At 35.7% G+C, this 25,131-nt stretch overlaps 1 protein-coding gene across 6 annotated transcripts; it reads left to right on the forward strand.

The window, feature by feature from the left end:
- Positions 1–3,051: 3,051 nt before the first annotated feature.
- Positions 3,052–24,910, forward strand: LOC137631789 (FMRFamide receptor-like). 6 transcript variants are annotated; one of them, XM_068363750.1, is made up of 5 exons: positions 3,052–3,341; positions 16,052–16,365; positions 18,751–19,114; positions 22,202–22,363; positions 23,088–24,608. In XM_068363750.1, exons 2-5 carry the CDS (start codon positions 16,127–16,129, stop codon positions 23,523–23,525), a joined length of 1,203 nt encoding a protein of 400 aa, XP_068219851.1. In that variant the 5' UTR covers positions 3,052–3,341; positions 16,052–16,126; the 3' UTR covers positions 23,526–24,608. The 6 variants fall into 6 exon arrangements, with proteins under 6 accessions (XP_068219851.1, XP_068219853.1, XP_068219852.1 ...); XM_068363752.1 differs by having other exon boundaries at positions 3,052–3,241; XM_068363751.1 differs by having other exon boundaries at positions 3,069–3,163.
- The last annotated feature ends 221 nt before the right edge of the window (positions 24,911–25,131 follow it).

Raw genomic sequence — 25,131 nt, forward strand, 5'->3', positions numbered from 1 at the left:
ATGTGTTGGTAACTAGAAGAATGTTTGGAAGATTGAAAGACGTGCACGTGTTTAGGGGTATGGCTAACGGTATGTCTGATCATTTTTTGGTGGAAGGAAAATTAGTTGTAGCAAAAGAGTGGGGGAATAGAGTAGGTGGATGTAAAAGGGAGGTAGTGAGGATTGAAGAGCTAATAAAACCGGGGGTAAAAAGTAAATATCAGGAAAGGTTGAAAACGGCATATGATGAGGTGAGAGTAAGAGAAACTGGTAATTTAGAGGAGGAATGGAAGTTAGTAAAAGAAAATTTTGTTGGGATTGCAAGTGATGTATGTGGCAAGAAGGTTGTTGGAGGCAGCATGAGGAAGGGCAGTGAATGGTGGAATGAAGGAGTGAAGGTGAAAGTGGAAGAGAAGAAGAGGGCTTTTGAAGAATGGCTGCAGAGTAATAGTATAGAGAAGTATGAAAAATATAGAGAGAAAAAGGTGGAAGTAAAGCGCAAGGTACGTGAGGCAAAGAGGGCAGCTGACCTGAGGTGGGGTCAGGGATTGGGTCAGTCATATGAAGAGAATAAGAAGAAGTTTTGGAAAGAAGTGAAGAGAGTAAGGAAGGCTGGCGCAAGAATTGAAGAGACAGTGAAAGATGGAAATGGAAGGTTGTTAAAAGGAGAGGAGGCAAGGAAAAGGTGGGCGGAATATTTTGAAAGTTTGCTGAATGTTGAGGATAATAGGGAGGCAAATATAACTGCTGTTCCAGGTGTTGAGGTGCCAGTGATGGGAGATGAGAATGAGAGAGAGATAACAATAGAGGAAGTGAGGAGAGCACTAGATGAAACGAGAGTAGGAAAAGCATCTGGTATGGACGGTGTGAAAGCTGAGATGTTGAAGGAAGGGGGTGTGACTGTACTTGAATGGTTGGTGAGATTGTTTAATATGTGTTTTGTGTTGTCAATGGTACCAGTAGATTGGGTTTGTGCATGTATTGTACCACTATATAAGGGTAAGGGAGATGTGCATGAGTGTTGTAATTCAAGAGGTATTAGTTTGTTGAGTGTAGTTGGAAAAGTGTATGGTAGAGTACTGATTAATAGGATTAAGGATAAAACAGAGAATGCAATCTTGGAAGTACAGGGTGGTTTTAGAAGAGGTAGGGGTTGTATGAATCAGATTTTTACAGTTAGGCAGATATGCGAGAAATATTTAGCAAAAGGTAAGGAGGTGTATGTTGCATTTATGGATCTGGAGAAAGCATATGATAGAGTTGATAGGGAAGCAATGTGGGATGTGATGAGGTTATATGGAGTTGGTGGAAGGTTGTTGCAAGCAGTGAAAAGTTTATACAAAGGTAGTAAAGCATGTGTTAGAATAGGAAATGAAGTGAGTGATTGGTTTCCGGTGAGAGTGGGGCTGAGACAGGGATGTGTGATGTCGCCGTGGTTGTTTAACTTGTATGTTGATGGAGTGGTGAGAGAGGTGAATGCTCGAGTGCTTGGACGAGGATTAAAACTGGTAGGCGAGAATGACCATGAATGGGAGGTAAATCAGTTGCTGTTTGCGGATGATACTGTACTGGTAGCAGACACAGAAGAGAAGCTTGACCGACTAGTGACAGAATTTGGAAGGGTGTGTGAGAGAAGGAAGTTGAGAGTTAATGTGGGTAAGAGTAAGGTTATGAGATGTACGAGAAGGGAAGGTGGTGCAAGGTTGAATGTCATGTTGAATGGAGAGTTACTTGAGGAGGTGGATCAGTTTAAGTACTTGGGGTCTATTGTTGCAGCAAATGGTGGAGTGGAAGCAGATGTACGTCAGAGAGTGAATGAAGGTTGCAAAGTTTTGGGGGCAGTTAAGGGAGTAGTAAAAAATAGAGGGTTGGGCATGAATGTAAAGAGAGTTCTATATGAGAAAGTGATTGTACCAACTGTGATGTATGGATCGGAGTCGTGGGGAATGAAAGTGATGGAGAGACAGAAATTGAATGTGTTTGAGATGAAGTGTCTGAGAAGTATGGCTGGTGTATCTCGAGTAGATAGGGTTAGGAACGAAGTGGTGAGAGAGAGAACGGGTGTAAGAAATGAGTTAGCGGCTAGAGTGGATATGAATGTGTTGAGGTGGTTTGGCCATGTTGAGAGAATGGAAAATGGTTGTCTGCTAAAGAAGGTGATGAATGCAAGAGTTGAGGGGAGAAGTACAAGAGGAAGGCCGAGGTTTGGGTGGATGGATGGTGTGAAGAAAGCTCTGGGTGATAGGAGGATAGATGTGAGAGAGGCAAGAGAGCGTGCTAGAAATAGGAATGAATGGCGAGCGATTGTGACGCAGTTCCAGTAGGCCCTGCTGCTTCCTCCGGGGCCTTAGATGACCGCGGAGGTAGCAGCAGTAGGGGAGTCAGCATTATGAAGCTTCATCTGTGGTGGAAATGTGGGAGGTTGGGCTGTGGCACCCTAGCAGTACCAGCTGAACTCGGTTGAGTCCCTGATTAGGCTGAAGGAACATAGAGAGTAGAGGTCCCCTTTTTGTTTTGTTTCATTGTTGGTGTCGGCTACCCCCCAAAATTGGGGGAAGTGCTTTGGTATATAGATATATATATATATATATATATATATATATATATATATATATATATATATATATATATATATATATATATATATATATATATACATAGATGTATTTATCGATATATATATATATATATATATATATATATATATATATATATATATATATATATATATATATATATATATATATATATATATATATATATATATATAAAACAAATGGTAGAACTTCGGCGAGCTCTCAAATTAACGGAAAAACCTGTATACCCATGTAAGGAAAAAGGGGAAAACCGTAAACATCGCGTGTGAGTGTGTACGATAATTTTGGTTGAAAAACGACAATTTTAAGGCTCATGTACGATAATCCAGTCGAAATAATCTTGCAACCCTGCATCCCTCCCTCCGAGGGAGGGATGCAGGGTTGCATACACACACGCTAATCAACATCTGGGTTTTTCCATTCAATCTGGGTTTTTTTGAACCTTTATTCTGGGTTTTTCTGATAATTCCCATTGGCAGCCCTGCTCCCTCCCGCTTAGTCTAGTCACTCCAACGTCACGAGTTAGTCCCGCTACGAATAAAATTCGTGATTTTGCTGATCTCGACGGTTATTTAGCGATTATTGCGGTGCGGAGTGCCAATCACTCTCTATTTGAGGAGTGTTGATGATCATACTGAAGTGATTAGTGAAACAGGGCACCTTTGGTTTGTGTTGGTGATAAACATTACACCTTAGGTTGTGTTGGTGATAACCCAAGTATCACGGTGTTTGCTGGTGACACGCCAAGTACCCTAGGGTTTGTTGGTAGGTGTGTTGGTGATCAACTAACATCGAAGGGTGTGCTGGTGATAAGCCTAACACCACATAGTGTTGGTGATAAACTTTATATCATAGGTTGTGCTGGGGCTAAGACAGCTGTTAGTGATTGACTTAGTTACCATAGAGCATATTGGTGACAAGGCTAGTATCACAGGATGTGCTGGTGATAAATCTAGTATTACTTGGTGTGTTTGTAATAAACCGTATACCATATGGTGGTTTGGTGATAGGCATAGTACCATCGAGTGAGTGATAAACCTATAATCATTGTGCATGTTGGTGATAAGTCTAGCATCATAGGGTGTGTTTGTGACCGATAAATCTTGTACCATAATGTGTTGAAGATAACCCTAGTACTTTAGGGTGGGTTAATGATGAAAATTTTACCATACGGGTTGTTAATGATAAACCTGTTGTTATAGGGTGTGTTTATAATAGGTGTAGTGTCATGGGATACGTTGGTGATAAACCTATCATCATAGGGTGTGGTGGGGATAATCCTAGTAACATGGGTGTGCTGATAATAAGCCTAGTACCATAGAATGTTTTCGGTGATAAACCTAGTGCCACAAGGTGTTTGTGATAGATCAAGTTCTTACATTATGCTAATACGAGTCATAGTACCATAGTAATCATTGGTAATACTTCTTGAGTTAAGGGGATCTGCCGGTTTCCGACTTTTTTAACGACAGGTTGTTGATATATAGGGGGTTTGTTAAAGGATATTGTGTGGAACTTTTGGGGAATTTTTTTTTGTTCAGTGACCTTAGGTTTTGTGACGCCAAAGCTTTTTTCGGCCAAAAATGGCCATTTTCAAAATGCATCTCCTCCTTTGATTTTTGGTTTTAAGGGATGAGATTTGAACCATGTATAAAACACATGTGGACCTTCGATTTAAAGCCGGGGATTTTTTATTTTTCAATTATTTTTCAAGATATGAATTTTTTTTATGAAATTTTCCCGGAAAAATTACAGGAAAAAATTTGCCAAAAATCAGAAACTCAAAATATCAAAAATCCCCGGCTTTTTTTTAATCTACCATGTTTCCCCATATTATATATGAAATTACATTAAGATTGGTCCAATACTAAGGGAGGAGATACATTTTGAAGGTGAAAAACTTATGTTTTGAGAAACGGGCCTTCAAAGTTTTAGGTACATAAAAAAAAGTAAAAGACTGTTACCATTAATTTTATGTTCTTTTTTTTTTAGTATTAACTGTATTTCAAATCTTATTTTTAATGTCTATTGCTTTAATGCAAAAGTATTATGAATAGAAATATTAATCAATTGATTATCTTTGTGCCTAAGACATATTATAAATTTGGTTTTGTAAATTGGAGCCTTCCTTCCTTCTGTAGAAATCGGTGGGCATTTTGCAGGTTCTGAAATAATTTTCCCTCTGCATTTAGGACATATCTTTTTTATTAGTGACTCAAATCCATCCCTTGCCAAATGGATTCTAGGAATTACTTTGCATCTACAATTCGGTATTTGTGATTCAAGTCATTTTTCAAGTCTTGCTTCACTTATTATCATTTTATTTTCACTATCGTTGATAATATCAGCCTCCGATCCACTGCATTCTTCTTCTAAAATATCTTTGCCCTTTAGCAGTGATGAACGAATAGAGAGACGATTAGGGGTGGATGTGGTTGGTCTCTGGCCAGCAGTGACGTTAGCGTGCGCCATTTGCCCCTCTCTCTCTCTCTCTCTCTCTCTCTCTCTCTCTCTCTCTCTCTCTCTCTCTCTCTGTCGCTTCATTCCCCTCTATGGCATTAGTTTCTTGAATTCTCTGTTCTACTTCTTCGATGGCTATATCAAATTGGCGTTTCCGCATTCTAGAAGCATGAAGTGAACTCTTGCGCCTTTTAGGCATGGTGAAAAACTAAAAACACTGCAGAAAAAAAAGAAGAGTTCAGTCAAGGCTAGCGATCATGAAAAAATGCGACCTTATTACGTGAGGATTTATAGGCAACTGAGCCTCATGACTCATGAATGATGGGTGTTTTGTGTTATAACCAGAAAGGTGCCAATTAGGATATTATTGACATTATATATTTCATTTCACAGGAAGTTTTTGTAACATATATCACAAAAACTATACCAGACTAAATAATTTGCGCTACTGGTGTTTTCTGTGTATAAAGTTATTGTTACATTTCAGGCCATAACTAGAAAAGTAAGGCGAATTTTAGCATAATACTTCGTGCACACATTCTTGAATGCTCTACGAAGCCATAGAATTTTTTTCAGAAAATCGAATATGTTTCATATTTTTTCGGTATTTTAGGCGGCCGATCCCCTTAAAGTATCTGTGGGCGATAAGTATATCTGTATATGCCATATCTAGTGTTGGTGATAGACCTAGTGTTGCTTGGCGTCTCGGTGTAGACAAGAGTACTTCAACCTCCGTTGGTGGCGTTTCTCAGAAAAGCAACTTACGGGCTGCCCAGCGGCAAGAGCCCGTGTCTTACATAAGGTAAGGCAATCTACACACACACACACACACACACACACACACACACACAGAAAAGCAAACATCTTGATTTATGTCAATGAAGGAACCAAGACCAGAATATAGAGGAGCTGGAAAGTACGTAAGTTAGTTAGGGACATTAAAACTTTGAAGACAAACCAGAAAATTGTTGTTTAATTGCCTTCATGAAAATAAAGATCAAACGTTCCCGGAAGTGGATGCATCACCTAATTCGACGGCAACTGGAGATGAAGCAGACGTGAAGGGTGAGTGTTACCTTGAACGTTTAACAAAAAGAGAAAATTATCTTTTCTCCCCTTTTGTTCATTGCTGTTCCGATTACTACTTTTGAAATCTGTTTAATGATCTCCACTTTCATCCCATACATTATACCACAAGATTTTTTCCTCCTAAAATCACCAGCGTCATTGCATTATTTTGCTATACGCTCTGTAGGCAACTTTGAAAGTTGTGTAATGCATTTGCATCGTATTGGCATTACCATGCTAGGTAACTGTTCAATTGTATACATATTTCAACTTTATTTACAGAAAATGTACTTGGAAAATTGTAGGTATCCAGAGTTATGTTAAATCATTTATGCAAATAAGCGTAATGTAGAATCGATAAGCTTTCGATTCAAACAAACTGCTTTCTGGTATCTTAGAAATTACAGTTTATGGTTTATGGAATTATAAATATCACAAGTTTTTAAACACTTTTTAACATGATTTTCTTCATTGTTGTTAAAATTCTGTCATTTTTAGTGAATGAAATTTCAATATGAAGTTTAGGCTATATAGGCTAATTATGTTTTGGTGGATATATATATATATATATATATATATATATATATATATATATATATATATATATATATATATATATATATATATATATATATATATATATATATATATATATATTAGCTAAGAAGGACATGTCTGAGGCCTTTGTTCTGCAGTGAATTAGTAATGGCAGATGATGATAATATATGTATTTATCACACACACTCCCATATATATATATATATATATATATATATATATATATATATATATATATATATATATATATATATATCTGTATGTGAACGTTTATGAATGTATACGTGTAAATCTACTTAGTATCATCCTCACTACCCTTTGCTACTGCACTGCAGGACAAAGCCCTCAGACGAATTCTTCTACAAGCGTCTGTTTAATGGTCTTTCTATGCCAGTCTATACTGACAAAGTGTCTTAGGTCGTTCATCGATCGTTTACTCGTCCTTCCCCTACTTCTTGTGCAATCTCTAGGGACCAACTCTGCACTATTTTAGCCTATTTATTATGTGTCATTTTCATTAGGCTATATGTTCTACCCACGTTCACCTTTTTTTTTTTTTTTTTTTCTTAAATGTTGAAATATCATCTACTTTAGTTTGCTCTCGTATTTAAGTTGCTCTTTTTCTGTCTCTTAGCGTTAATTCCATCATTATATTTTCCATAGCTCTTTCAGTTTTAACTAGCTTATGTTCTAAGCCTCTAAGGCTTAAGCAAGGCTCCACGTTTCTGATGCATACGTTGATACTGGTAGAACCATCTGATTAAATACTTTTCTTTTTAGAGAAACTAGTATTTTACACTTCTTAATCACATTTTGTTTACCAAATGTTCCTCATGTTTATCCTCTTAATTTCGTTCTCATGTCACGAGGAAACACTTACTATCTGTCAAAGTACACATATTGCGTTTACCATTAGTCCTATTGCATCGGCCATAAGCCAGTCAGGATTCATGGTACTGGAGTATTGGGTGCTTTATTCATTTCCTGGTTTAAAATACTTATATATTCATGGTATCAGAGACTGTTAGAATTCCATGACACCAGAAAGATTTTATTGGTATTGGAGATTTTTTTGGTAATATAGACATATTTTTTTCCTAGTATCAGGTACTTTTATTTTCCGGGTGTAGAAGACTGATAGATTTTCTGGTACCAAACACTGGTAGATTTTCCTAGCTATTAGGCAGACTTTCACCAGAGTTTCGTTTTAGAAAGAAAAAATCCCGAGGAAAGCAAATATAAAGCAATGAACAGTGCAAATTCTAGTAGAAACTTCGATCGTTCGTAGAACTTTGCTTATTGAACTGGGACCAATAGCGCAGAATAAAATACAGGAGTCTTTCCAACATTGTTATAGCAAAAAGAAGAATCTAAGAATAAACTTACTTACTTACTTGTTTATTTGTTTTGGGTTTAAATCCAACCCTCCACTGAAGTCGAGTGAAATACTTCTCGGGCGGGTCCATATTAATCATCTAACGAAACATTTTCATTATAACTTATACAATTCCTAGATTGTAGCATCTTCCAAATCATATGATCTTGTGAAAAGTAATGTCTTTAGTTTCTTCTTAAATTCAATTGCTCCCTTTAGGTCCTTCATTTCAGTTGGCAGTTTATTATAATGTCTAGGCGCACAGTAGCTAAAAGACCTTTCACCAAATTTACTATTTGTTCTTGGTTCAGATAGCCTATGTTTGTCACTCATGTGTCTTGTGTTAACATTTGTTTCTAGTTCTAGTTTATTCAGGCATTCTTTTAGATATTTTGGTTCAGTATCTTAAACGTTTGTAAGAGTAGCTTGTATTCAATTCTCGCTTTTACCGGTAGCCAGTGTAATTTAATTAGTGCAGGGGTAACTCTTTCCCTATTGTGTAGTCCTTTAATTAATCTAGCGGCTCTGTTTTGTACTCTCTGAATTTTCTTCAGATGATAATTTGGTAAGCCATAGAACAGTGAGTTGCAGTAATCAATTCTTGAAAATATGTGGTGATTAATGAGTATGGCCATAGATTTTTCATCTAAGTATTTATTAATAAATGCTATGTTTCTAATATGATAGTTACAATTTCTTACCATATTATTTATATGTTCATTCATTGTCAGTCTATCATCCATGATTACTCCAAGATTCCTGACAGATTTCTTTAGGTCAATGATCGATTGACCTATTTCAATTCTTTGAAAGCATTCGATTCTTTTTATATCTTTTTCATTTCCAAAAATAATACATTCACTTTTCTTTTATCTTCATTGAGATTGAGCTTTTTTTGTTAACATCCAAGCCTTAATGTCATTCATTATTTCATGTATCTTTCTTTTAGCTTCATCAACTGATTCTATTGGGAAATAGAATTATGTATCATCAGCGTATATTTTAAACTTAACTCTGTGAGTTTCAAGTATATTTGCCAGTTCAATCGTGTAAATTTCAAACAGGAGAGGACCTAGTACACTGCCTTGAGGCACCCCTTTGGTTAGTTTTCTTGTCTCAGATTCAACATTTGATATTACTACTCTAACTTTGCGGTTTTCAAGATAACTCACAAACCAGTCGTATGCTCGCTCGTTCTACGATGCCCACAGCTTTAAGGTCTTCCATCAGATATGTATGTTCTACAGTATCAAATGCTGCACTTAGATCAAGCATCACAAGAATGCAACACTTGCCATTTGTTATAATTTCTGTTATGTCATTTTTTTATCGCTAACACTGTTGTTTCTGTGGAGTAATTTTCTCTGTATGCAGATTGATCATCAGGTATGGCATTAGATTTTTCAGATGTTTCCAGGTTTGTTCGTGTACAGCAGTTTCAATAATTTTCGAAAAATATGACAGATTTGATATTGGCCTAGGCCTATATGAACTTAAATTGTCTGCATCACCTTTTCCTTTATACACAGGCTTGATACATGCAACTTTTTCACAATCAGCGAAAACTGCCTGTGTTAGACTCCTATTTACCTTGTTTCGGTAGGTCTCTTGTAGTCTGGTGAAATTTTCTGCATCTTTTACGGAGGACCCTCTTCCTTTACAGAGGATGACGAGTCAATATAAAATTCAATACTAATATGTAATATCTAATGTTGTTATTAAACACCTACTGAATATATCACGCTTCCGAAATAGAACCTGTGCCTAAGACTAAACGAGAGAGAAGATAAGGGGTGGGTTGTCTAGTAGGCCTATTATTTTAGGTTTATTAAGTTATATCTTACTCACTCCATATAGGAGGAATATGGTCAGAAAAGATTCTCTATATATTTTATTTAATGTGATTTTTGTGTTTACAGATACGTGTTTGTGCCCACATTAATGAAAAAGAAAAATAAGGGGCTCTCGACGTGGTCGTAACCTCTAGTAATTTAGCCCCCCCCCCCCCCCCCTTTTTTTTTTAATGTATAATCTTGATCTTTGATAAAGTACACTTTATAAACATGTAGCTTACTGCAAGTTACAATCAATATAATCATATATACATTCGATCTATAACCTTACCTTAACGTTGCATCAATAAACTAGATAAACATTTTCACAGTTTAATCTTCTGGGGCAATATATACAACTTCGGCTCATCATCATCATCATTTCCTACGGCTATTGACGCAAATGGCCCCGATTAGATTTCACCAGTCGTCTCTATCTTGAGCTTTAAATACAATACTTATCTATTCCTCATCGACTTCCCGCTTCACATTCCTCAGCCATGTAGGCTTGGGTTTTCCAACACCGGTTACTCATCATGGCGATGGAGTTGTTCTGATTGTTTTGAAGACTCGACTCGAGTCACTCGACTACTCTAGTAAACAAGTAGCAGACGACAAGTGCAGAATATAAACATATCAGCGCCATCTGTTGCCAACGCGCCCCACTAACGCGGACAAATGCTAGCGAAATTCAACGAACGAACGAACTATTCAACTGTGTTTTCCGGTGTTCCCTTTACTGTCTTTGATGCTTATGTATAAGGTGCAGTCAGTGAAAGGAGACTCGATGTTTTGACATTAGGAGAAGGAGGAGCTGGAAGCGAAGGATGGAGGAATACAAGACTGGAATAATAAAGAATTGTTGGCGATAGTAGATTTTTTGGCGCAGCGGAGGATTAAATTCAATTGGGTTAAGAAAATCCAGTGGAGATGTTTTAAAACTTGGTTTGTTCGGATATCGCTGTTCTTAAAAGAAAGAATCTTGAGTAGCACATTGTAAAATGATCTACAGAATGAAATTCATTATTAACAAGATCGCAAAAGAGAGAAGTTGGGATTATAAGGATTTTGAGAGAAAGGGCTATAATGATAAACTTTCGTTTCTATCCTGGTTTCAGAATTATTATTATTATTATAATTATTATTATTATTACATGACGCCACTGAGTCACACCTCTGCTTTCACAAAAGATTTGAGTAATGAGAGTTTTGTCATTTTTTTTTTAAGTATGATTCTGAAATGGATGTTGGTCGAAAATGTTATGATAATATCCACAATCAACAAAATTTACTTGTAGATAACATGACTTAAACAGTTTCATGAAATTGAACTATTCAGGTTTCTGTGAAATAACGAACGCTTAAAGACTGGCTGATAATGTAGCTATTGTCTGAATCCTTAAGTTTTATAAAAACCTGGGTATGCGTCCTAAGTATGGCAGTATTTAGGTACATAAAAAATACATTTCAGTTGCTGATAATCGAAATACAGACAACACTACTGCAATAGGTAGTAGGTTGGCCAGGGCACCAGCCGCCCGTTGAGATACTACCACTAGAGAGGTATTGGATCCTTTGACTGGCCAGACAGTAATGCATTGGATCCCTCTTTCTAGTCACGGCTTATTTTTTCTTTGCCTACACTTACACAGAATAGTCTGGCCTATTCTTTACATATTCTCGTCTTTCCTCATACATCTGACAACAATGAGATACAACACTTCTTCACCCAAGGGGTTAATTACTGTACTGCAATTTGTTCAGTGTACTTTCCTCTTGGTAAGGGTAGAAGAGACTCTTTAGCTATGGTAAGCAGCTCTTCTAGGAGAAGGACACTCCAAAATTAAACCATTGTTCTCTAGTCTTGGGTAGTGCCATAGCCTCTGTACCATGGTCTTCCACTGCCTTGGGTTAGAGTTCTCTTGCTTGAGGGTACACTCGGGCACTCTATTCTATCTTATTTTTTTTTCTTCCTCTTGTTTTTTTGAAATGGTGTGTTGGGCAGGCTTAATAGAAGGGCCATGGATGCCTGGTGGTTTATCAAGAGGTTGTCTTTTCCTTTTTCTGATTTTTTCTTCTCAAAACCATCCTTACTGTCCTCCCTTCAGTTGAAGTGGCTATCCTGGAGGGTATTTAGCCTTGCATGGTGTATCGGCTCCTCCATGTTGACCAGTTTTTCCGACTTTTTACTATAGTCTATGGGTATCATCAATCACTTTTTTTATTATTCTGTACATATTGTTTTTGTTATAATTCTTGTTAATCTAGTTTTTAAGTATGATGTCTCTTTCTTATTTCTATTAATTCTTATGCTGTCTGGAGACATTGAGCAAAATCCGGGACCAGTACGTCCTAGATTTCGTCAATGTCGTCTTCTGTATTGCAATATTCGTGGTCTTCATGCAAATATCCAAGACCTTACAGTTGCGTCCAGACAGTATGATATTCTTTTGTGCTCAGAAACTTTGGTTTCTAATATGAGGCACTCATCTGAGCTCCTTATAACTGGTTTTAAGAAGCCAATAATGCTGAAACGTGATGCCATTCCTAGGGCCAGGGGAATGGTGGTGTATATTAGGACCGAGTACCCTGCTTCTCATAAGTCCTGCTATCAATGTGGATGTCATGAGATTCAGGTAATAAAAGTTTGTGGCAGGCATAACAACTTTTATTTGTGTTCGATCTACCGGAATCCAGACATGGATGATTCTATCTTCGATTGTCTTCTTACCATTATGGCTAAGATACAAGAAGATGATAGAAAGGCTTCTTTTGTCTTTGTTGGTGATTTTAATGCTCACCATAGGGAGTGGTTAAGTTCTATCTCTCCTACCGATCGCCATGGCTTAAGAGCTTTAGACTTTGCCTCTGAATCAGGCTGTGAGCAAATCATAAATGAAGCTACTCACAGGTCTGGTAATTGCTTGGACCTCGTATACACTGACTCCCCCGGCGTTATAACTAGTAAGGTTGATTCTCCAGTCGGGACTTCTGATCATGCCTTGATTTCATTATTAGTGAAGACTGAGCAGCCTGTCCCTGATATATCATATTCCTGTAAAATTTATATGAAATCCCAAGCAGACTGGAATGGGATTTTGCATGATCTTTTGTGCTTGAATTGGTCACAATTATATAATAGTGTAGATCCTGTTGTCTCTTTGAATGAGAATCTAGTCAACATAATTGATAGGCGTATCCCTTCTCGTGTGCTAAGGTACCGAATGAAGGACAAACTGTGGTTCAATGATGATTGTAGACGTGCTTATTTGGAGAAGCAGGAGGCCTATCACCTTTGGAAGGGTAACAGATCAGATTTGACCTGGAACAACTATACTCAGCTTCGAGCTTTTGCTCAGAGAGTTTATGCCTCAACTGAAAAGGAGTACAATTTAATCATAAAAGAAACCCTCGCTGGTACAACTCAGGAACATAAATGGTGGTCTACCCTTAAATCTGCACTCTTTGGTGTAGATGCAGCAGTTCCTCCTTTACTTAAACCAGATGGCTCAGTCACTCACTGTCCAAAGGAAAAGGCAACCCTTTTGGCTGATGTTTTTGACAGTAAACAGAGTAATGAAAAACTTGAACTTCCTCATTCCTGTTTTCCTGAGGCTAAACTAACTAGTTTAGCTTTTCGATCTCGTGAGATTAAAGCTCTGTTGATGGACCTTGATGCTTATGGAGGTGTAGACCCAAATGGTATTTTTCCTTTGTTTTTTATAAAGACCGCAGATTTCTTAGCTCCAAAGTTATCTGTTATTTTGCGCAAGTTAGCAAGAAGAGGAGCTTTTAGCACTTGTTGGAGAATTGGTAATGTTACTCCTCTATGTAAATGTGTTTGTGGTAGCTCAAGTCCCACTGATTACCGCCCAATTTCCATAACTCCCATATTATCTAAAGTTTTTGAACGTCTTCTGGCAAAACGTCTTAATAGGTTTGCTGAAGGTAATCATCTATTCCCTAGTTTGCAATTTGGTTTTCGTAAAGGCCTTGGAGCATGTGATGCCCTTCTTACAATCTCCAATGCAGTACAGAAATCCCTTGATTGTGGTCGTGAAGTTCGTATGATTGGCCTTGATTTTAGTGCTGCCTTTGACCGTGTTAATCATGAGGCCCTTGTTTTCAAACTGAAACAGTTGGGAGTGGGTGGGTCGTTTCTTAGCATTATTATTGATTTTTTAAGTAGTAGATCTCAAAGAGTAGTTGTTGATGGGCACCATAGTGAGTATAGGAATGTGATATCCGGTGTTCCACAGGGTAGTGTTCTTGGCCCATTACTTTTCATACTATATACACATGACATGTGGTTTGGCCTAGAAAATAAGCTTGTTACATATGCAGATGATGCTACTCTCTTTGCATCAATTCCATCCCCTGAATGTAGACCTGGGGTTGGTGAATCCCTTAATAGAGATCTAGCTAAAATTAGTGTATGGTGTAAGTTATGGGGTATGAAGTTGAATTCTAACAAAACTCAAAGTATGATTGTAAGTAGGTCAAGGACGGTGGCTCCTCAACATCCGGATCTCAGTATTGATAATGTTTCTTTAAATTTGTATGACTCTTTCAAAATTTTAGGTGTGATTCTCGACAGCAAATTTACTTTTGAGAAACATATAAGGTCTGTGTCTTCTTCAATTGCACAAAAAATTGGCTTATTGAGAAAGTCTTTTAAGATATTCGGTGATCAATCTATTCTGAAGAAGTGTTTTAATTCTTTTATTCTACCTTGTTTTGAGTATTGTTCTCCTGTCTGGTCTTCAGCTGCTGATTCTCATCTTAATTTGTTGGACAGAAACTTACGGTCTATTAAATTTCTTATTCCTGATCTAGATATTAATCTCTGGCACCGTCGTTCAATTAGTTCATTATGCATGTTGCATAAGATTTTTCATAACTCTGACCATCCTTTACATTCAGATCTCCCTGGACAATTCTATCCTGTTCGTAATACTAGGCTGGCAGTTAATGCTAATAGCCAGGCCTTTTCCATCATAAGACTCAATACCACGCAGTACTCTAGAAGTTTTATTCCAGCTGTTACCAAGTTGTGGAATGATCTTCCTAATCGGGTTGTTGAATCAGTAGAACTTCAAAAGTTCAAAGTTGGAGCAAATGCTTTTTTGTTGACCAGGCGGACATGAGTCTTTTTATAGTTTATATATGACATACAGTATTTGTTTTTGAAGTTGTTAATAGTTTATATATGACATATCTGTTATGACGTTGTTACTTTTTTAGAATGATTTACTGTTAATTTGTTCTCTTCACTTATTTATTTCCTTATTTCCTTTCCTCACTGGGCTATTTTTCCCTATTGGAGCCCCTGGGCTTATAGCATTTTGCTTTTTCCAATTAGGGTTGTAGCTTGGATAGTAATAATAATAATAATAATATCGCGTAAGTGTGGGTGATGTTAAAGCATCTTTTTACTAGGGGGTCATATTTTTTTTATGTATCAAAACGTATTGTGCTGAAAGTATCTGTGAGTGGACACTGAAGTTACAGAAATATTCATAAAAACAGTGTGATCACTTGGCTGACTATTCCTCAATATGCATTGTCCATTGTAATGAGTTCTCATCTGTTCAACATGCATGTTGGGTCGAAGAGATGAAACTTGCCTTGAAAGTAAATGCAGTAAGATATACAGAACAGAATAAGATATTATTATTATTATTATTATTATTATTATTATTATTATTATTGTTGTTGTTTTTATTATTATTATTATTATTATTATTATTATTAGTATTAGAATTATTAGCTAAGTACAACCCTAGTTGGAATAGCAGAAGGGTATAAGCCCAAGGGCATTAACAGGGAAAAATAGCTCAGTGAGGAACGGAAACAAGGAAATAAATAAACTAAAAGAGAAGTAATGAACATTTAAAATAAAATATTATTAGAACAGCAACAATATTAAAATAGATTTTTCATATACAAATTATAAAAACTAAAAAAAAAAAACAGAGGAAGAATGGCATAATTTTAGAAATATATAACAATCTTGATTATTTCTTCAGTTGTCTAATAGCTCTTGCAAGTAATTTTCTCTAAAAAGGAGTAATTGCTTACACGAGATAAACTTGCTGCTGCGTTTTTACATTCGTCATGGATTCTTTAAAGTTACCATGAAACCTCTTCTTGTCTAAAAACCACATTTTTATTATTAACAGATTTTTTCAGTATGCTTTCTATCATCTGATCTACTGACAACAGACGAAGGGCAGCGGTAAACTGATCCCGCCACTATGGCGCTGGAGTCGGTAACTGCAAACGCCACTGAGGCTCTACCTGAAGCAATCGACTCCCTCTTCTCACAAGAGTTTTGGTCTAATGGAGCGTTCTATGAGTATGACCACGATGGATACGATGAATTCAGTGCCGTTCCTTCACCAATGTTCCGGTTTGTCGTCCAGGGACTACTTTTGACGCTAATAGGACTCTTTGGATTGGCTGGAAATATAATTTCCATCGTCATACTATACAGGTAAAAAGTATGTGGAGGTTTAATAAAAACACATGATTGGTTTAGATATTATGTAAAACAGAATTATTTAACTTACACAGGACTTTTTTTACTCGATAGGATAAGAAGACATTTTACATTTTAAAGTGATGTAGGTTACATGGAACTTGAAAAGAACTTTGAAGCTGGGCACTAAAACATAATTCACACCATTAATCAGAATACTTTTAATTAGTTTAAGATATATCTCCTTGTTTAGTTTGGACACTAAGCATCCCTCATCATTTTCACATGCTTTACACACACACACACACACACACACACACACACACACACACACACACCTTGACAGTCGAATTAATAGAAAGATAAGGTGGATAATTCTATAGATGTATAGCAAAGAACGCAATTTTTGAGCGATCGACGATTTTTATAATAAAGGTGTTGCTTGTTAGAATATAGAGATGAAAGTGAAATGTTTATCTTAAAGCAAAATCTAAGATACGAGTCTGCTATCCTCCAACGGCTGTTGTATGGATGAAGTAATAAGACAGACAAAAGAAAAGATATGTGTTCAAGTAAATAATTTGAGAATGAAAGAGGGTCGTTGATAATGTGTGGAGTAAGTAATATTTATAGAGTACAGAATATTAGTTGGTCATAGTGAAGATGTAGAGCCTAGTGAAAAACTTGAATGATCGGAAGAGGTTGTAGTTCAATGCAAGCAAGAGTAACCTGGACAGAAGAAATGTAATCTAGGAAGATAGCAAAAATGATTGATGTTATTATTGTAGGGTCAACAATGGAAATGGTCCATTCATTAAGTATTTGGGAGTAAGCATGAAGTATGGTAGTGGGATGAGAGGATATATTCATCGCAGAATAAATGAAGCAAGGAAAGGAGCATGGTATGAGAAAAGTCTCTGAAATAAGAGACTTTATAGAAGTTCAAGTTCAAGATTGGTTTTAGATATAAGAAACAAAAAGGGTAGAAAAGTTAAAGATAAATAGTTTTTGTGGTTTATTTTGAACAAAAAAGTGAAATGATGAGAAATGATGTGGTGAAAGGTATACAAAAATGATAAGTGTTTTGAGAGGCATGATACCCTGAAGAGAGAGAGAGAGAGAGAGAGAGAGAGAGAGAGAGAGAGAGAGAGAGAGAGAGAGAGAGAGAGAGAGAGAGAGAGAGAGAGAGAGAGTATAATTACGTGATGTGCGTTTTGCTCGTGTCAATTCCATATGGATAAAACCAGAGTCAATGAATTAACTCTGGATAAAACAGCCTTTTTGAAGCTAACGTGATTATTTGTGAGGCAGTGTCAGCTGGAAACAACGAGGTGATTCACTGTTCGCTCGTTCTCTCTCTCTCTCTCTCTCTCTCTCTCTCTCTCTCTCTCTCTCTCTGTCTCCGCGTGTATAAATACACACACACACACACACACACACATATATATATATATATATATATATATATATATATATATATATATATATATATATATATATATATATATATATAAAACCGTATATATATATATATATATATATATATATATATATATATATATATATATATATATATATATATATATATATATATATATATATATACCGTATGTCTGTATATATATGTATATATATATATATATATATATATATATATATATATATATATATATATATATATATAGCCTATATATACACGGTATATATATAACCGTGTATGTATATATATATATATATATATATATATATATATATATATATATATATATATATATATATATATATATATATATACTGTATATATTTATATTGTATATATATATATATATATATATATATATATATATATATATATATATATGATATATATATATATACAATACATGTATGTATATATATATACATATATATATATATATATATATATATATATATATATATATATATATATATATATATATATACATATATATATATATATACATATACTGTATATCTAGACACTTGCTCTCTATCATATAGGGGAGATGTTTGTATCGATTATTAGTCAATTAGTGGCTTGAAGAAAATAAGGTGTTAACTTATTGTCTGTCACCTGCATCTGGCCTTGAGTATACAAGAGAAATTTTGGGTAGTTGCAAAAATCTCTAACGGTCTAACTAGTAGTTCAATGTTAACTTGCAATAACTTTTTCCTTATCTTATATAATCTGAAAATTTATTATGACTCATTGCTTGAAGTTTGTAGTTCCACTTAGATTCACTTGAATATGAAATAGTGAAAGAAAATATAAAGTTTGTGCATATTTCTCGAACTGTACCTGTTTTAAATTTGGTATTTTATACTTCCGTTGTTTGCATTAGAAAACTCACGAAGTATACCAACGATGTTCTTTTTCAGACTGAACATGCGTTCATCAATCAACTGTTGTTTGCTCGGACTTACGACGTTTGATTTGTTGGTGATCATAACTTCAGTGTTGTCATTCGGTCTACTCGAGATAGGCCTTTACACCAAAAGTATATCTTGGTATGTCAATGGGTTATTGGAAGCGATGCCGACTGTCTTTCCGCTGGGCATCATAGCTCGCACAGGGTCCATTTACCTGACTTTGATCTTGACAGTGGAAAGGTACGTGGCCGTCTGTCTGCCCTTTCGATTCCGGTCGCTGGTGACTTACGGACGCGCAAGGATTCTGGTGATGGCGGCCGCCGTCTTTTCTGTTCTTTATAATCTTCCAAGGTTCTGGGAACATTATTATGGGGTGAGTTGTGATATATTGTTTTAGAGGAGCTTATTGTTGGTTTTTCTACATAAATTGTTAGAATTTCAAAGGTTTAAATTGGTTAAAAAAAAAATCTTTATTTCTTGGGAAGTGTTATATGAATTTCCTTTTGTAATGTTTTTTTTTTTTTTTTTTTTTGGGGGGGGGGAGGCGTGGAGGGGCTTTCCTTGGTTTTATTTGTCTTCTGTAATTCCTTGATAAACTGACTTCCATACTAGAACCTTAGCCTTAAGTAGTCAGTTTATCTTCAATTGCAGTTAAAGCTTACTTAATGATAATAATGATAATAATACTCTTAATGATGTCAATGATAATCATCATCATCTCCTCCTACGCCTATTGAGCAAAGGGCCTCGGTTAGATTTGGCCAGTCGTTTCTATCTTTAGCTTTTAATTCAATACTTTTCCATTCATCATCTCCTACCTCACGCTTCATAGTCCTCAGCCATGTATATCTGGGTCTTCCAACTCTTCTAGTGCCTTGTGGAGTCTAGTTAAATGTTTGCTGAACTAATCTCTCTTGGGGAGTGCAAAGAGCATGCCCAAACCATCCCCATCTACCCCTCGTCATGATCTCATCCACATGTGGAACTCGAGTAATCTCTCTTATATTTTCATTTCTAATCCTGTCTTGCCATCTAACTCCCAATATTCTTCTGAGTCCTCATCAATAATAATTCCAATATAAATTTTCACATGTGTATGGAAGATATGCTGACCTGTTACTTTCTCAGTCTATCTTACAAGAGATTTCTCCTGATCCCTGTACTCTGTTCCTCTCTCATTTCATTTCCCACTTTCAGTCATTTCATATTGGGTCAATAGGGTTCGTGTGTTTGAGCCATTTCATTTCAGGTCATTAGGGTTCTTGGACTTAGGTCATTTCATCGTGGGTCAATAAAGTACCTGTGTGCGGGCCACTTCACACTGGGTCAATAGGGTTTTGGTGCTTTGGGCATTTCACATTGGGTCATTAGGGTTCTTGTGTTCGGGCCATTTCACGTCGGATCAATGGGGTTCTTTCTGTCCACTTTTTTTTTCTTTATCAGTACTCACTATTCCTTTGCTCTTAATATTTTCAATCCCCCTTCAGGTTCATTCCAACACAATTTTCACACATATCTCTTCATTTCCCATCTCTGATATGAAGATTATATCTTAAGGCTAGTTTTTGTGTTAATATGGGTCAGCATCCTTATTAATTTATGTCCAGTCCTACTGAGTTTACCAACATTACTAGATGAAGCTCAGCAGATTAATCACTCCTCTTTGTAAACATATTTGGCTTCTCACAATACCCCAAAGTGGATAAATCTGCGTTAAGATACCATGTTTTCTTTTCAACTGTAGCAAATTTTCCTTACTCCTGTTATAAACATATCCTTGAGTATTACCTGTGTCTGCGAGAAATCTTGGTTTCATCTTTGGAGTACTTCATTTTTCACTTCCACCTCTTAGACACTGTTCAATCGCAAACAATTCTTTTGTTCGGTGGCCTCATCCTTACCCTTTTGTTTGATCAACTTTGTTTTAAAAATGGAGTCACTGTTTCTATTTTCTGTCAATGCCTTTGTGAAGAGCTGAAGGAAATGCCACTCAGATACAATATAACTCCCGCCAGAGCACGCAGCAAAGCACCATTTTCCAAAAACTGAGAAAAAACCCATTTGAAGTTTCTTAGCATGTCATAAGGGGGAAAAAGTACTTGTGCTCAGTAGCGTATTAAATCATAATGTTTTAAGCTTAATGTTACATAGAGAGCCTTCAGAAAAATTGCCCTACTGCTAACTCTATTTTGGCTGATGGTGCTTTTGCCCTTGGTAATTTTGATGAAATCCTGATTCTGAATACAATTGCAATATTATTTCACCTTCCTTCTAATGCATGTTGTTCTCCTATAATTATATTTATCAACATTCGTTTTTACGGTTATGCCAAGACCCTTTCAAAATCTGTAAAGTAAATAAACATGCAAATAATTTTCATTGATATTTCTATTTTCAGAGTCTATGTATATCTAACTGCTTTTCTTGATCCTTTGACATTTGAGATTTAGCACATTCGCATCAACAAAACACTCCCTTTTATTTAGTTAAAATACTCTGAAAATAATCTTTAAACTGCAGTTCTACGATAATTACTAGTTAATTTCTTTAATAACTGTAATCTAGTTTGCACTGTTATCATTGCATTTATAAATGGCTGATCTAGGCATACTATGTCTTTAAGTTACCTTTTATACGAAATTTTGACTTTCGCTAAATGATATTTTCATCTATAATGAATGGGTTATTGTGAATTATGCAAATTAACCCTTTTAATACAAAGTACTACAAGATAAATCTTTCGAAATCTTCACAAGGTTAAAAGAGATTACTTTTTGATAGTCTAAAGGTAACTAAGGGTAAACCATGGTCCATACTAAATATTTTAGTTATTACGATGCACGGTCAATTTTTCAATTTTCCAAAAGATTTGGATATAGAATAAAATTCTTTTCTTTTTATAACTCAGGTCGTCTATCATTTTAGCAAAGGGACATATGTAGAAAATGAGACACGAGTTTCGTACAAAAGCAAATGCCAAAGATGAATGTTTTAGGCGAAGCTTGCATGTTTGCATGTCACAGACGTTTAAGTAGATTATTCCTTAAGCATTGAGAGATAGGTATCATTCATAAAGGCCTTAAACCTGACATGAACTAGGAAATTGAGAGGTTTCATGAGATTTTCGGTCTGTCAGTTATAATTCAGAAAGCAAAGCTTAGTTCTACTGATCCTTATGTTATCTGTTGCCAGGTGGACTTTGGGATTTCTTGTAGCAGGTTTTAAAGGATTCTTTAGAATAGTCTATCTCCTCTAAGTAAATATCAGAATCTTTTTGTCATATTGCATACTAACTATTACGAATAGCGTGTATTTTACAATGTGAGATGCAGTGACAAAATTAAACTTGTACTTTCAATATATCCTTGAAATTAGGAGAATAAAAGGAATGATCTTTCATAATATAAAAAGAAAAAGAAGCTTACATTTCATAGAACTGTACCAAGATCCATTTCAACAGGAGCATCAGATGGATGGAAAGAAGTTGTTCTTCATTAAACCAACGGCTCTTAGACAAAATTATGTCTATCAACACGTGTACATCACTTGGATATATTTGATTGTCCAGTACTTGATACCATTCCTCAGTCTCTTGATACTAAATTCTCAAATCTACCTAGAGGTATGCATTTGTTTCTTTTTCTCTGTATTTTCTCAGGTATATACGTGCATCTCTGTATGTGACCATCTATGGATGCTAACAAACTTCCTTCATGTACTGTACATTTCATACATAGCCTGAATTCAAAACGTCTCAGTGATGAAATAAACAACTGAATGAAACATAACCTACCATTGCATATGGAAAATTGATAATGTTTTTGACGAAATGTCTAAAATAAGACTGGAAATTTGAGCTGATTTATTTGTGAAATCTTCAATGTGCTTTAGCCTTAGTAATCTGAAAATAAATGAGGGAAGAGTTTGATTTTGTCTCGACCTTCCCTTCTTTATAACTTCATTTTCAGATCCATTTCAATTTTCTATTTTTTTTTTTCAACATTTTTACCGATATATTCTGTGATTTAATATCAATTTACATTTTTTACTTCTTGGAAGAATGACAGAAGGATTATTATCATTGGAAAAATCAAGTTATATTATTACGATTGATTATTTGTTTTGCCACCGTAGTTTGCACACTCATTGTTTCTCTTGTTATGACTAACCCCAGTTTTATCAAATGAGATGCCCGACTATACCTGCGCTGTCGTGTGCCTTAATTCTCTTCTTACTGCGCATAAATATCAGATATCTATTATTGAATGACAATTTGTAAAATAATGCCACAATACAAACAAACTGAATGAATTTTCCGAGGTGCATAATTTTTGTTTACTTAACAGGTTCGAGCAGCCAACCAAAACATTGAGCGACTCAGCAGACCTCAGAGGAAAGAAATCAAACTGGGTCTAATGTTACTAGCCGTAGTTACAGTGTTCTTTTTGTGCAATATTTTGCCCTGTGTTTTAAACATTCTTGAAATAGCTAGTATTGATATTCACAAACTTGGAGAAATTAGCAATCTCCTCGTTACTATAAACTCTTCAGTGAACTTTGTTATCTACTGCACATTCAGTCAGCGATTTCGAAAGGATTTCTTGGAACTGTTTCGTTACTGCTGTGGACGTCAAGGACTGGAATTAGTGAGTGGATCGAGTCCAGTCAGCTATGAAGCAGCTCGCAATGGAAGACCCACCGAGATTGTCATGGTATCCGTAAGAAGCGAGCCTCGATTAGCCCGATTATTAGATCAAAATGATGCAGATGATAATACTCTTTGAACGCTGTTCACACTTCCTAACAAAATTTGGAAATCTAGCAGCTGCACTTAATCTTGAAAACAAGAAGAAAATCAACATAAAGTTTCTTGTGCTCTGAATGGCTTAAAATACCGCTTTGGTTTCCAAAACCCATAATGTGATATGTATCAAACGACGATAATATTATTTAGTTTTTAGCTAGCATTTTTCTTCAACATAAGGCCTTGTTTGTATTTTGTAAGCGACTGGGTTACTTATGTCAAAGACAGGTACTTTCTTTGACAAAGAAATAAATATATGCTAACAATAAAAGCACTATTACAGATCTTTATTTCATAGATCAGATATTTTTTACGGAATGTGAGTATGGATTTTGAGTTGTAGGATGTCTGAGAATTTTTCACATCATAAAAGATATAACAATAATCTTGCAGTCAATCTTTGTAAATCCTTTGCATGTGGATTTCTTTTTAACACGGTTGAATTTTTTTATTGCCTATTACGAAAGGCACATTTCTACTTTCATTCTGATCTATTTCTTATATCTGGAATATAGTGATACTTTGTCTTGCTACCATTTATTCGGAATTTTATCGCCGGTAGGATTGGATCGTTTTGAGGTAGATATGGAACCATGCATTGTGGTGGTGTTTTGCTCGAAATCAGATGACGTGACTTTAATTGTCAAACTCTTTCTCATTTTTGCGTCCGGATCACTGAACGTCATATTCAAAGGACTGAAACGTTCGACGCTTGAGCGTGTGACATATATTAACACGAGAAGCATTATAAGGAAAATTGCAGTGCAGTGTGGAGAATATCTGTTTATGTTGCGACGGCTCACCTTAAAATTCATTTCTGTCAAAGTACGCGCTATCTAAACGCAGATGAATGTAAACATGAAAAAATAGCTTGGAATACAGATTGAGACTTCCGGTTCATCATTTTTTTCCCTCATCATAAATCATTTTATTATTTTTATAATCATGATTACTAATGTGCCTGTATGTAATATCACTTTTTTGCCTCGTATCTCAATATTCTTTTATGTACATTTTATATTCAAGTAAATGCTCTTATGAATTCAAGGTGATTTGTTATTATTCCTTAAGCCAATTAAAGCTAATTACCAAACGTTTTCTCATATTTTCTTTATATACAATCATCATCACATTATCATCATCATTATCATCATCATCATCAGCCGTCATTAGTCCACTACAAGACAAAGGCATCAGACATATCCTTTCCCTCCCGCTTATTTATTGTCTTTCCATGCCAGGCTATACCCGTAAATTATCTCAACTGGTCAATCCATCGTTTTCTCTTCCTTTCCCTGCTTCTTTTATAATCTCTGGGGACCCATACTGTTATGCATAATGTCCATGTATTATATGTCATTCTCATTATATGTCCTGTCCATGTCCATTTCTTTTTCTTACATGTTAGAATATCCTCTACTTTAGTTTGCTCTCGTATCCATGTTCCTGTTTTTCTGTGTCTTCGTGTTTTTCCCATCATTATTCTTTCCATAGCTCTTTGAGTTGTAACTAAGGCTTTAGCAAGGCTTCAAGTTTTTTTTATGTGTAAGTTAATACTGGTAAGACCATTTTCCTTTTACAGAAAG

Source organism: Palaemon carinicauda, chromosome 40 (assembly GCF_036898095.1).
Source record: "Palaemon carinicauda isolate YSFRI2023 chromosome 40, ASM3689809v2, whole genome shotgun sequence".
Classification (NCBI taxonomy): domain Eukaryota; kingdom Metazoa; phylum Arthropoda; class Malacostraca; order Decapoda; family Palaemonidae; genus Palaemon; species Palaemon carinicauda.

Excerpts from the sequence above, each read along its gene's own strand:
- LOC137631789 (XM_068363750.1), top strand. The coding sequence starts at position 16,127 with ATGGCGCTGGAGTCGGTAACTGCAAACGCCACTGAGGCTCTACCTGAA. Across the intron at positions 16,366-18,750 it reads TCCATCGTCATACTATACAG|ACTGAACATGCGTTCATCAA; the intron begins GTAAAAAGTATG and ends GTTCTTTTTCAG. Across the intron at positions 19,115-22,201 it reads TCTGGGAACATTATTATGGG|GAGCATCAGATGGATGGAAA; the intron begins GTGAGTTGTGAT and ends CCATTTCAACAG.